The sequence below is a fragment of the Lytechinus variegatus genome, chromosome 3 (genome assembly GCF_018143015.1).
Source record: "Lytechinus variegatus isolate NC3 chromosome 3, Lvar_3.0, whole genome shotgun sequence".
Taxonomy (NCBI): domain Eukaryota; kingdom Metazoa; phylum Echinodermata; class Echinoidea; order Temnopleuroida; family Toxopneustidae; genus Lytechinus; species Lytechinus variegatus.
In genome coordinates, this window is record NC_054742.1 from 42564746 (window position 1) to 42578778 (window position 14033).

Consider the following 14033-nt stretch of genomic DNA (forward strand, 5'->3'; position numbering starts at 1 on the left):
TTTTTAATAATTAAAATAAACAGTAGGTAATTCATACAGTGCTGTGTTGATAAAGTTTTGATAAACATTTATGCACTTTTATAAACAAAGTACATGTAAGTACTGAAAGTGATCTAATTTCAACTGTAACTATAATTGATGCAAACATGACAACACCCTTATATTGATCTTTACGAAACTTGGCTTGGCAAAAATTGTAGGCAATTGTTTGTGGCTTAGAGTTTCAATGAATAATGCATACAGAGATATTCTGTATAAAAGTTTAGGTCTTATATTTGAATATGTAGTCCAGTGATTTATCTGAAATTCCAAATGGAAGTTGTATCTTTTAACTAAAGTAACAACCTTTACAATGGTCTCATGGATTTCTCAAACAAACTCATTGTTGAATATTTAGTAGAATAATTCTAATAATAATAATTTGATACTGATGAAATTCATCTTTTGCTATCAGCTTGTATTAAAATTCAATGACCATCAATGTTAAAGTTATAGCAAATTTCATTTTATTACAATTATAATCTAATTTACATGGGGCAAAGAAAATGAATTTAGGCATTTTTGTATCATAATTTTTCAATACATATGGCAGTATCTTAATTATGTTCAAAGATGCAGCTTTTCAATAAAACAATACAATTATTCAATCTACATGCAACATAATCATTAAAATAAAGACTTGTACAATCATTTTTCATTCTTGTTTTTATATTTGCCATCTGAAAATAATTAATTGCACATTTTTCTCCATTATCTTTTTTATGCCATAAAATCTATAAAATCACTGAAATAAAATGTTATTCTCTTAGAATTGGTTAAGATGGAAGAATGTTGACTTTGGAATGAATAACACATTACCCACCATTCAAAATAAATAGAGAACCCTTCTTAATAGAGTAATTTTCATAGCTAATTTACAGGGCATCAATGTGTAATTAACATCACTTTCTTCTTGATCAACCAGTATATATAACTAATAATGCTTTTATTATTATTATTATTTGTTTGGCGTCACCTGTGCCTGGGAGGCGAAAAGTGAACTGAATCACTATGACCCGCAGGTCTCTCCTCCCGATATAACTGATTGGGGGAATGCAGGTGGACCACTTCACCGGGGTTTCCCCCTACTCTTATACGAATAGTGCAGTGGGTTCTTAACGTGAAAAGGTGGTGACTCTCCTCTACATGGGGCCTCCATTTAACGTCCTATCCGAGGGACTGAGTGTTTTCCATTGTAACATAGCCTGCATCTACGAAACATGGGAGAGACGTTTACACACAACGCACTGGCTTCAGTCATCCGTCCGGGGTGGACTCGAACCCACGATCTTTGGTTCGACGGGCAGACGCGTTACCGACTGAGCCAATATCCAGCTTTCAGAGTGCTAAAGGCACTAATTGTCATTATTACCCACCTCAGACTGTCTGCCATTCCTGACACTCAGCTGATTCATGTAATTAACATTCCTGTCAGGTACCAATTTACTACACATGGGTCAAAGACAGCAATTTGGCTGATTATTTTGGCTGATATGCTAAATTAAGCTTTACAACTTATATCAATTTGTGAAGAATGGGGTAATATTCTTATTATGTAACATATTTAAAAACATATCATGCAAAAATATTTCTAACATACTTCTCTCATTGGTTCAAATCATTTTAGATTTTGATTTCCAAGATTACATAATTCCAAGATTAATGAAATATATAACATATTGAACAAAAATGGGCAATAAAAATGATGATTACACCATGCTACTTTTGTGAAACTGTTTTTTTTTTCAGCCTTATTTGTTATACACACCACCAGTATTCAGTCAGGGTGAACAAATCTAAACATACGTTTGAACTAAATATAGAGATTCCTTTCAGTATTTAAAATGAGCAGGTCCATTTGAAGCAAATTCCAAATCATTTCGTCTCATTTATTGCCGAGGATCTACGAGCAATAAGTATATTACTGGTGAATCGATGAAGAAAACTATGAATATCAAAGTACATTTTTCAACTTTTTTACATATTCATTTTTAAAACTTCCTTACTGTCCGCAATTAATCAATACTAAATTACTCATCAATTGAATATCAAAATATCGAAAAGGCTATTTTCCGAGGTATCTGGCAATCACTACATGATTTCTTCATACACTGTAGTAAAATCAATTGCTTTCTTTCACATAATGCTATACTATACAGCTTGCAATTTGCTTTACAAATTTATATATTTCAAGTAACTTTTTTGTCATATCTTCCAAATCTTTACCACTTTGTTTTCTACATTTCTGAAAGCATTTCCACAGTACTTCATAGACAACATCATCAGACAAAATAAGATTCAATATAAACAAAATATGAGATACATGTATAAAAATAAAATAATTCTTAGCTTCATTTTTCTTACATCTTACTCTTAGCTTGTGAAAAACATGATATAAGCAAATCTACAGATTGATGTGACATTATGCAGAACAAAGATAAAGAACTCTTTAAAATAAAATTCAATCATGAATATCACAAATTCACTGGTACTTAGAAAAAAAAATACAAACATTCTGAGGAATGTATCAAACCAATTCTTCAGGACGTGGGGGGGGGGGTGGGAGGATAATGACCATCACATTTTTAATGCTATTCAGGGCCCATAACCTTAACCTTAAGAATTGATCACAGGTGGGATTCTTACAATTGATCATTTTTAAATAATGAATTCAATCAATCAATCACCCCCATGATTTATTGCTAAGGTTTATGGCACAGGGCCCTCATGGTAATTCATTATTTGGCTACAAGATGGGCTATGTCTCATGCCCATGAGGGTAATTCAACCAATTATTCTTTGCATTTGCCAAACAAAAAATTGATTCATTAGATTTATTAGTACAATACCATCATCATCAATATATCAGGACCTTTCCACAGTTAAACATGAAACAAATAATATTATTTACATACATAGAAATGTTATTCAACAATACACTAAAGCAAGGTTGGCTCTTCACATGGAGAATTCAAAGACAACTTTTTTCTATTCTTGAAGATTTCTGCACCACTTTCAGTTTGCGTGCAAGAATTTCTTGTCAAGGGAAGGGCACAAGACAACTTTCTCCCATTGGTTGCTTTAAACAAAATAAATCTAGATTTACAGGGGGCAACCGATCACCCCTCCTAGTATCACTGCCCACGGTCTGTGTCCCCTCCTACAGAGAGATAAACATATTTAATACAGAAATCATATACAAAAAAGAGGTTATATCCACTATTAATGGAAATTAGGTTGTTGCCTTCCAGTAACTCTATATTTCAAACATGAAAATTTGACTCAAAATGTAACGGAACTATGGGGATTCATTTTTTCCAAAAAAAAAAGATTCATTGAAAAATCTGGCAATCAAAAGCCCTCCTAAAGGCCTGGTCACACCGCCCGAGCGTTGTTGGAGCGGTAGGTTGAGAGGGTAGAATTTCGCTCACAAAATTGGGGGAAAAAACAACAAAAAAAAAAAAATCGAAAATGGTGAACGGCAGCGAGCGATGATTTCTTCTCTCCACTCCAACAACGCTAGGGCGGTGTGACCAGGCCTTTACTGCATTTCTTTATTAATATAGATTTAACCACTTAATGCAAACTAGTACAATATTCCATTTCATGCTATAGTCCCACTCCAAATGTGATTGGCAAGATCAAGCTCGCGATCAAGATATGTTGACCCTGATCTCTTGTTTAGCAATGAATTCACTCTGGCTATTTACAGATATATATATATATCATGTCCTCCCAAACATCTTTGATTTTAGGGAGGCACTGGATTGTTGATCACAATGATGAAGAGAGTGACCCTCGATCTTCATCCTACGGATCTAGATCTACGGTCAATCTTTCCTTATCCTGTGGACTAACATAATAACACAATGCACATTTTATTTGCATTTGTCAAAACTAGATGGGTAATAATGAGACATAGTTCATGCACTCCAAAACTTAACCCTTTTAACAAACACTACACTATCCACAGGGTTGATATAGGACAAGTCCTGATCTTTATCATTAAGGAATAATAATGATGATAACTTTGTTAAATAATGTCTAAATAGAAACTCTGATATGGTATGCCTGGCAAGCCCTGTTTCAATGGTATTTACCATAATGACAGTTACATTTATGAAATGGGCCCTTGAAACATTAAAGATACAATAAATTGTAAAACTAATGTTAAATGTAAAGCAGATACAACAAATACAGTACAACAGATACAATCTAATGTAAATTTTAATTTTGTATTTTTGTATTACATCCTCAGGTAGGTTGACAGATGAATTGTACAGAGACAAACATGGCCTTCACTCAATATTTCTCAATTTTCTGCCAATATTTTTGTGATCCTGGGCCAGGTAGCATAAACAGATAAATATTTACAGTTTCATTTTTTTTTCTTGTACATGATTTGCCATTGACAAAACAAAAATAAAACAAATCATGCACATGACATCTTGCACAAGCACAATTCTCATTATCTAGGCGCATCCCCATGGATTTTATCACTGTCATCCAACTCTGTTTCTAATTCTGAGGATTTGGCGGACGGTTTCATCTGAAACTGTTCCTTGGTAGTTATAACTTTGTAGGCTGAATTGGTGTCCGTCAGAGTTGTGTAGTACTTAGATTCCCCAAACAGGAGGCTTTCTCTAGATGCTAGGCAGCAGCTACGACACCACATATATGCCCCTTCAGCTAATGGAATTGGTTTAGCTGCAAGAATACAAACAAAATAGAATATTTATCAAAACAAGAATCCCAAAAATATTTTTTATCAATTTAATGTTATTTTTTTTATCTTGAAAGCTTGATCTTCAGCAAACTGTCCTAAAAGTTACTACATCATCATCAGACTGCACAATCTCATTTGTACCACTACTTGACATTTCATTAACGTCTGGCTTACAAAGTGCCTTGATGAGTATGCATCATAAAATTGGTGATGTACGTCTCAAGTGCTTTTATTCCATTCATAATTCAATTTTTCTCATTTATTCTACACAGTAGCTTGTATTTACAGATGATATTTACAGATTGAATCAGATTGTTTCTCTTTTGTTGGTTGAATGTTGGCCAGGAATGTAAATGTAAATTTATAATTAATTTCATAAATCAAATCAACTATAAATGAGCCTTAATATTCATTTGAAAAGGAATATGTCCCGTCGAGACGGGCATATAAAAAAAAAAACGAGGAAAATTTTCTAGACTCGATGTCTCATCTCATCTTTACAAACTGAAAATACACCATGTCCACTCTGAAAAGAAAACTTTAAAGGAAATAAGCATTCAGTACTCTCATGCTATATATCTTTGATGCACTACTATCCATGGACAAAATACCTAGTTACATCTCAATTTTCTTAATTACTGGTTTAAAGTTTATATTAAAGAGGCACTCTGTTCTGAAATTGATACAAACTGAATAAAATATAACATTGAAAGGGTATGGAATTTGTGTTATTTTGAGAAACGATTGAGCAATAAATGAGCTGATGATGCAAGATCTCCTTAATTACTTTTGTATTCTACATTGTGAAAGACTTCATAACAGAATTTTATACAAAATATCCTCCTTACTACAAAATATATTAAATGTATATGAAGAGTTGATCTTATTCATATATATATATACCAAATGAAATCAATACCTATATATACAAACATGTATATGAATAATGGTTAATACAAGTACAAAGATCATGCATCAATTTATATTTCATTTTCCCCTTCCATCTTTTTAAGCTCTTTCAAAACCGCATGTATTTCAAGGAAAGTAAAATAGAAATATAGATATTAAGATTTAATGTATCGTACAAATTAAAGATTACTTGAAAGTTTGAAAAAATATGATCATTCTATTTGTTGCAGACAACAGACTTAACACTAACTGTATTTTTTGTTTAATTGTAGTAAACCTTGGTATCACCCTTTTTAGGTAAATTCTGTAAATGCATCTATCACTATTCCTTTTCATTCCTAGATTATATAAAAATGTTTGTCCATAATAGATATGATATGAAATGAAATTGTGTTTTACACGATATTTTTTTCTGATTTTTACATGAATTTCATTTTGATTGGGTGCAGATAATAATGAAATATTTGAATATTTAAACCTTTGGGGACATAACCCATTCCAAAGCATGAAATAGACTGAAATTTTAGGGATACTATCTTCCTGTAGCTTTCTGCTATCCCAAATCACAAAATCTGAAATATAAGTTGTCAAATAGCTTTAAAAAAAATGAAAACAAGGCACTAGATGCGAAAAAAAGGCAATGTTAGATGTTACTCAAGCATAGTTTTCACAAGTTACTCTTTACCAAAGCTTTAGCCCAGTCTTTAGATGTCTATGACCTTTGTTGTAGCATTCGTATCATCTATCTTCATTTGAATAAATATATCATTTCATTTGACCATTCTGATGCCCATCATTCTTCCTTGTACAAATGCAAATCCTCTTTTGATGCATACACTTTCCATTTGAACCATCCTCTCTTAATAACCAAGAGATCATGCCATGCTTCAACAAACACCAAATTGACCAGAGAGTAAAGGTGAAAATACCCCCATCCAGCACTGTTTTAAAACACTATTAAGAATTACACAAACAATTACAGATACATTGTGTACCGTGAGACCTACTACACAAGAATTACACAAGTCGATGTCGTGAGATGAACACCTACAAGTTTTGAATTTACACCCTGGAGTGTCACAATAAGCTGAATACTAAGGGGTTTTGTATGAACCCTGTATAACCTTACACCGGCGTAAAAGGGTGTGGTCATCTACGAACACCAGTGGTGTAATTTTAACACCGAACTTTTCATATGCTATTATTATCATAGGTTTGATTTGACAAAAGTATGGACAAGGAAGGAGAGCTTTAAGAATAGTGAAGAGATGGAAGAATACAAATACACAGTCCAAAAGATTGTCAGAAAGGTTAGAAGTGGAATATGCTGGAGGGAGGAAATAATAAGTTTGAAAATCATGGGATACCTTAGATTTAATCTTCTGCCTCTGTAGGCATGAGAGAGAGAGAAATCATGTTATGGTCTTCTCCTTCTCCTTCTTCTTGAGGTAAACACAAGGTAGATACAGAGACTAATATTTACAAATAAATATTATATTAACTTAAGTAAAAATAAATCAAAGAAACATTATAGCCTAGATGTTAAGTGGTAATTTTTTATTGTTATGCAGAAGGGGTGGTCACATTCAAAATGGGAAAGTGTGGTGAATATCTGTCCATGAAAATAGACATTTCAGTCATATATGACAGTAAAACATTTTATGATGCAATTTTCTAAAAGGAATGTCATCTGTTGAAATTTGAAGCATCATGTACCAGTAATCACTTTCATTCCAACTGATGAAGCAATTAAATTCATTAAAAAATCCCCTACTATTGATCATATTTTAGTTAATCAACTCAACAAAAAACTAACAAAAAACATCAATGAAACATTTTCTTTGAGAGGTTATTGTCATATTTTACTACCTAAAATAAATTCATAGTTTAAAGTCTAAGATAAACCAGGGTTTTAGTCATGGGAATAATTCTGAAACAACTTAAAAGCTTACTCAAAACACATAATTTTTTTCTCATACAAATACTGTAAATATAAATGGTCGAAATGATCAAATCAACAACTCAACCCACAGAACCTAATAATTAGATTTCTGCTTCGCCTTTATACCAGAAAAACTAGCAAATGAAAAGAGCTCTTAAGTTATTGTAAGACAGTAAATTTATTATTTTGAAGAAAAGTTGAATGAAAACCTATGAAACAAAAAATTGAAATTGGTAAAGGAAATTAAGTTTAATTATAAATAGGAAAAAAAAATCCCGGATAATAAGGCTTGGTCATTAGCATTGTGCAAGTTTCAGTAAGTCTTGTCCATACAGTCAAACCTATGAAGGCCACCTAGTCTCCAATGGCTACTTCTTCTGTTTCCCTTGAGATGCCTTAAAGACTAAGACCAGGGGGCCGTTTCATAAAGCTGTTCGTAAGATAAGAACGACTTTAAGAACGACTGGTGAACCTTTCTTACGCGCGTAACCATCGCCAATGTATATACAATTTACCACAAGAAAGGATCACCAGTCGTTCTTAAAGTCGCTCTTAACTTACGAACAGCTTTATGAAACACCCACCAGAGCTAAAAGTGAAAATGACAAATGGAAACCTGCCCCATTCCCCTGACAGTCAAAAAATTGCTTCACCATCTACAATTACAAAATATAGGCTAAGCACTTTTTCCTTTATTTCTAATTTGATTAGTCAGATAATGCATTAAAAACATATCTCATTCAACCCGGTATATTATCTCATTAAGTTATTGTTCACACATAACCCTGGAATTTCATGGGATATTTTAGCAATCCTCTCCCATCCCCCCACACACACACAGAAATACATGTATCTAGAAGATAAAAATATGAGGGACTGTGATAATTACCTTTCTCTGCCGAACAATAGGATATGGTTTGGAGGAGACCAAAGACCAGGATACCAAGACAGCAAGCTCCAGCACAGAAGGCCAGGAAGAACATAGGTTGTATTGGGAAGATCAACTGTAAAAAAAAAAGAATGATGTAGAGTGATACTTTAATAGCAACAAGGTGTTGATGAATGATAATTGTCCTTGAGAGTATCTTGGATACCACTGGGTATATGTCCTTTACTAGAAGATGTACATTTATGCTCACAGGTACAATAAAATATATACATGTTTAAAACACTGAAACAGAGTTTATAATATATAAAGACAAGAGAAAAAAATGACATGAAACAATAACAACAGACCCTTACATAAGTATACAGCTATAAATACTTTCAATGGATCATTACCAACATATTTTTTAATTTTATCTTAAAAAATGTTGTAACTGTACATCTTAAAAAATCAGAATGTGATATTTGCAACGTTAAAACTTTTCATGCATGAAACTGGAAGAATAAAAAACATAAAACATCTGGTAAGATGTCAAAGGGAACCCCTATTTACAATTCTGTATACAACATATATATATATACACAGATAGGTAGATATATAGATAGACTGACCGACAGATAGATAGATAGATAGAGATAGATAGATAGATAGATAGAAAGATTTATAGATAGATAGATTGATAGATAGAGAAATAGATTGATAGATAGATAGACATATTAGATAGATAAACATATTAGATAGATACACAGATTAGATAGATAAATTGATAGATAGATTGATAGATAGACAGATAAATAGATAGAGAAATAGATAGATAGATAGATAGATAGACAGATTAGACAGACTAGATAGTTAGATAGATAGATAGGAACAAGTAATTCTGTTCAATACTACTACGCATTGAACCATGGGCAGACATTGTGCCTATTCTTCTCATTAACACGTTAGCATGGACTCATGATCACAAGATACTGAGTCAAACAATATAGAGTTGAATAGCAGTCAAGAGATTATAGGAAAGTTAAAGACTGAAGATACTTACCCTACCAACTATTACAGGGAATGTCATCTCTCCTGTAGCAGCTCCAATCACGATACAACTCGTTACCAATCCTGTAAGATAATAATCACAAGATAATATTTGGGTTTTTTGTAAGAGATAGATTGCTCCACATACAAAAGCAACTTTAATAGGGAATCAAGCTCAGCATCTTCTCCATTTTGATCTTCCAATTTATTCTAATTATCTGTGCACGCAATTAACAAAGTTAACAAAAAGGAAAAAGATATTATGCTGTTCGTATGAGAGCTTGTCAGAAAAGGTGAAAGGGTTAAGAGCAATAATGAGCATAATAAGCAAACATTGGCAGGTTTGATCATTGATAAGAAAAAGACATGAAACAGATCCTTCTTTTTTGGGGGATTTTATCAGAAATATTGTTAAATATATTCACCTTGGTAAACCTAAAGAGAATGCAGGATTACACTCTTTAGGGGGTGTTAGGAGAAGAACATATTTACATTCAATTGCAAATTGTAATTTGTGTAGTGCGCTTGTGAAGTTTGATAAGTAACTTTTGGAACCCAGTTTATGTTATGTGATAAAGAGAGCATTGTGGGATTGGCAGTTTGCTGATTGGTAAAAAAGTGCTGGAGGCTTATGATAAGCTGCAATGAATTCAGCAGAGATCTAAAGAGTAATTTTATCACCAAATTACTTCCCCCAAGCAGATGGATTCCACATTATGAGCAAAATATTTTAAACAAAACATAAAACAATTACTGTTATCAATACTAAAAGACTTGCCCTCACTCCTTACTTATCTGTCACATTCCAGCACTAACTTTCTATGATTGACGGTTAAGGACTGAAAAAACGGGTATATTATTTTCATTTACAAAATAAATCATGGATTGCGTGCAAGTAGGTATAATTTATCCCATGATATCTATTCACAGGGCTGCCAGCACATTCCAACTCCTTGAACTCTTCGTTTCCGTGGTGCCATCAAAAAGGCACTTTTTTGTCACTGAGAGACAAATCAACCAATCAGAGTAGAGTATACAGGAGTGATGCTCACACATGGCTATCTTGCAGTTCCTCATTGGCCTATTGGCTTTTGAGATGAGAAAGTTATCCAATTAAATCAAAGAGATAAAGTGTGTCAAGGTCTATAATGATGTGATAAACATGGTCCTTAAACTTGCTTTTGTCCACCTCTGGAAAAGGTCTTGAAAAAGGTCAGGACCTATAAAGTCCAACAAGTGGAATGCCTCTGGCCGTCTCACCTGCATCACGCAGTTCAATATAGCAGCAGTGCTGACTTTGAATACTACTCTAACTCGCACAAGATGTTCAGTGATACATGGTTACTCTTATGTCCACTTTTTATGAACTAGACCAATAAACGTACAGAGATATGATGGTTATTCACCAAAAAACCCCAACATGGCCAAAGTTCATTGACCTTACATGACCTTTGACCATGATCATGTGACGTGAAACTCAAACAGGATATTCAGTGATACTTGATTACTCTTATGTACAAGTTTCATGAATCAGATCCATAAACTTTCAAAGTTATGATGGTAAATCAACAGATACACCCAATTCGGCCAAAGTTCATTGACCTTTGACCTTGGTCATGTGACCTGAAATGTGCACAGGATGTTCAGTGATACTTGATTACTCTAATGTCCAAGTTTAATGAACTAGCCCAATAAACTTCCAAAGTTATGATGGTAATTCAACAGATACCCCGATTCGGCCAAAGTTCATTGACCCTAATGACCTTTGACCTTAATCATGAGACCTGAAACTTGCACAAAATTTTCAGTGATGCTTGATTACTATTATGTCCAAGTTTCATGAATCAGATCCATAAATTTTCAAAGTTATGATGGGAATTCAACAGATATCTCCAATTCGGCCAAAGTTCATTGACCCTAAATGACCTTTGACCTTGGTCATGTGACGTGAAACTCATGCAGGATGTTCAGTGATACTTGATTAACCTTATGTCCAAGTTTCATGAACTAGGTCCATATATTTTCTAAGTTATGATGACATTTCAAAAACTTAACCACAGGTTAAGATTTCGATGTTGATTCCTCCAACATGGTCTAAGTTCATTGACCCTAAATGACCTTTGACCTTGGTCATGTGACATGAAACTCTAATAGGATGTTCAGTAATACTTGATTAACCTTATGGCCAAGTTTCATGAACTAGGTCCATATACTTTCTAAGTTATGATGTCATTTCAAAAACTTAACCTCAGGTTAAGATTTGATGTTGACGCCGCCGCCGCCGTCGCCGCCGCCGCCGCCGTCGCCGCCGCCGTCGGAAAAGCGGCGCCTATAGTCTCACTTTGCTTCGCAGGTGAGACAAAAACAGATAAAATTTCATGTTTTATGTAGATTGATGAAGTTGAACATCAGAGATCAAATGCCAGTTAATAGTCACGCTACATATGTTAGGACTACCATGTCAGGATGGGGTTTCACAAAGCTGTTTTTAAAGTTACCTATAAAGGCCATAGACAGATAAAATTTTATGTTTTATGTAGATTGATGAGGTTGAACATCAGAGATCAAATGCCAGTTAATGGTCACGCTACATATGTTAGGACTACCATGTCAGGATGGGGTTTCACAACGCTATTTGTAAAGTTACACACGACTTTATGCGTGACTTTATGCATGACCGGAACATGTTTTTAGGTGCTACATAGGGATGATATCATTCAGTAGAAGAGAGGGAGTTTCATGAAACATGGTTTGTGGCAAAATCTGCCAGCCCATTTCTGGTTTGGGTCTCAAGCTCTGGAAGTGTCCTGAGCAAAAGAATTTTGTAAGCAGTCGTTGCATTAAAGCAATAAGAACAGGAAAAAGAAGTACTTACCTGACATTCTGATGTGCTGCTCTGCAAGGGCTACAGAGGATGGGTAGATGCTACTTAGGAAAAGACCAAATATACCTGACCCTATGTACAGAACAACCAAACTGTCTCTCTTAAGAAGTTCTAGGCACAGAGCTGCGAAACAACCAATCTGTGGGCAAATAATATAGTGGAAAGAGAGAACAGTCCAGTTATTATCAACAAAAATTCTCTGTCACCCTCATTATTGATCATTTATTTTCTTTCAACCCTGTCAAAAATGTCAGGTTTTATCAATTATTCAATAATGCAAACACATTTGACTTCCTAACATTCAAATCTTACAAGGGCATCTAGGAACTATGTACTGACTTTGTATTGGATGGAGAGTTTTGCAGTTAAAACCATTTAGGTTAGTCCTGAAGAGGACCGTTGGTTTATCTTTCTGATAATAGCTCTTAAGAGGACTGTTATGCTTGATGTTTCAAGCACATAAGCTTCGCTCTTCGTCAGGACTAACCTACATGATGTTACCGCAAAAGCCTCTATCTAGTCTTACCACCATGCAAACCTTCAAAGCTCACATGACATTGTATCACTTATCTGGAAGAAACAAATAAATATTTGTAATGTTTTAACTGTACGAAATAGAATGCACTCACAATGAGAGAAAAAGAGGGGATAGAAGGAAATAGAGAGAAAGAGATAGAGAAAAGGGGAGGGGTGAAATAGAAATGTTGCCAATTTGCAAAATCTGAATCATGCTGGTTTGAAGCCCTCTCTACTGCTGATGAGTCAACATTAGTACATACTAGACTGCCATTGCCTTCAACCACTTCATGTTGTCAAGGATAATGGTATCCTGTAACTATCTCAAGTAGATATGAAAAAACTCCTGCATTTGCAGCGACAACACTTGACAATTCCCTACGCTATTTCCACTTTATATTTGAAATCTGAGTGAGAACTCATAATTATATGAGCTATTGGGGGAATATGGAGAAGCAATAGTACTAATAGGGAACACAAATGCAAATGGCTGTCAATTTTCTTTAATTCAATAAGAATCATGGTTAGTTTCACTTTACTGCATAATATATTTGTTGTTAGTCTGACCAGCAGTTTTTCTTCTCCTACACACTCTTTTATTTTTCTCCTCTTCCTTCTTGTCCTTCTTCTTCTTCCTCCTCCTCTTCTTCTTTTTCTCCTCCTCCTCCTTCTTCTTCTTGACTTCTTTAATAAATATCACCAATATATATTAACGGTGATAGTAACAAGAAATATAAAGTATTATGTGTCTATGGGTGGTGTTGAAACATTAATATTAAGATTGGTGTCACTTCCTAATCAGATTAAGTGGGAATGATATACTAACAATTAAGTTTAGAAATGAAATGTTATCATGAAGTTAACAATAATTATACAATAACTGGATATCAGTTTCAAGTGTAAAGAATAAAAAAGGAAATATTTAAGGGGGAGAAATTCTTGCCATATTTGTGTTTGGACTAAAATGCTATCATCTCACACTAACAAAAGCATCGGTAATAATAACAAATTGATGAGTATCAGGTAAGCTCATTGAAACTGTTAATACTCTACTGATAACAGACAAATTAAACTTTAAACAATCTATTGGATTAAAAATCCA

The 14033-nt window shown here is 33.9% G+C and overlaps 1 protein-coding gene across 1 annotated transcript; it reads right to left on the bottom strand.

The window, feature by feature from the left end:
- Positions 1-1289: 1289 nt before the first annotated feature.
- Positions 1290-12572, bottom strand: LOC121411073. Its single transcript, XM_041603565.1, has 4 exons — positions 12407-12572; positions 9545-9615; positions 8506-8620; positions 1290-4746 (listed from the first exon to the last, which is right to left on the bottom strand). The coding sequence occupies exons 1-4, from the start codon at positions 12411-12413 to the stop codon at positions 4508-4510; spliced, it is 432 nt and encodes a 143-aa protein (XP_041459499.1). The 5' UTR covers positions 12414-12572; the 3' UTR covers positions 1290-4507.
- Positions 12573-14033: the final 1461 nt, after the last annotated feature.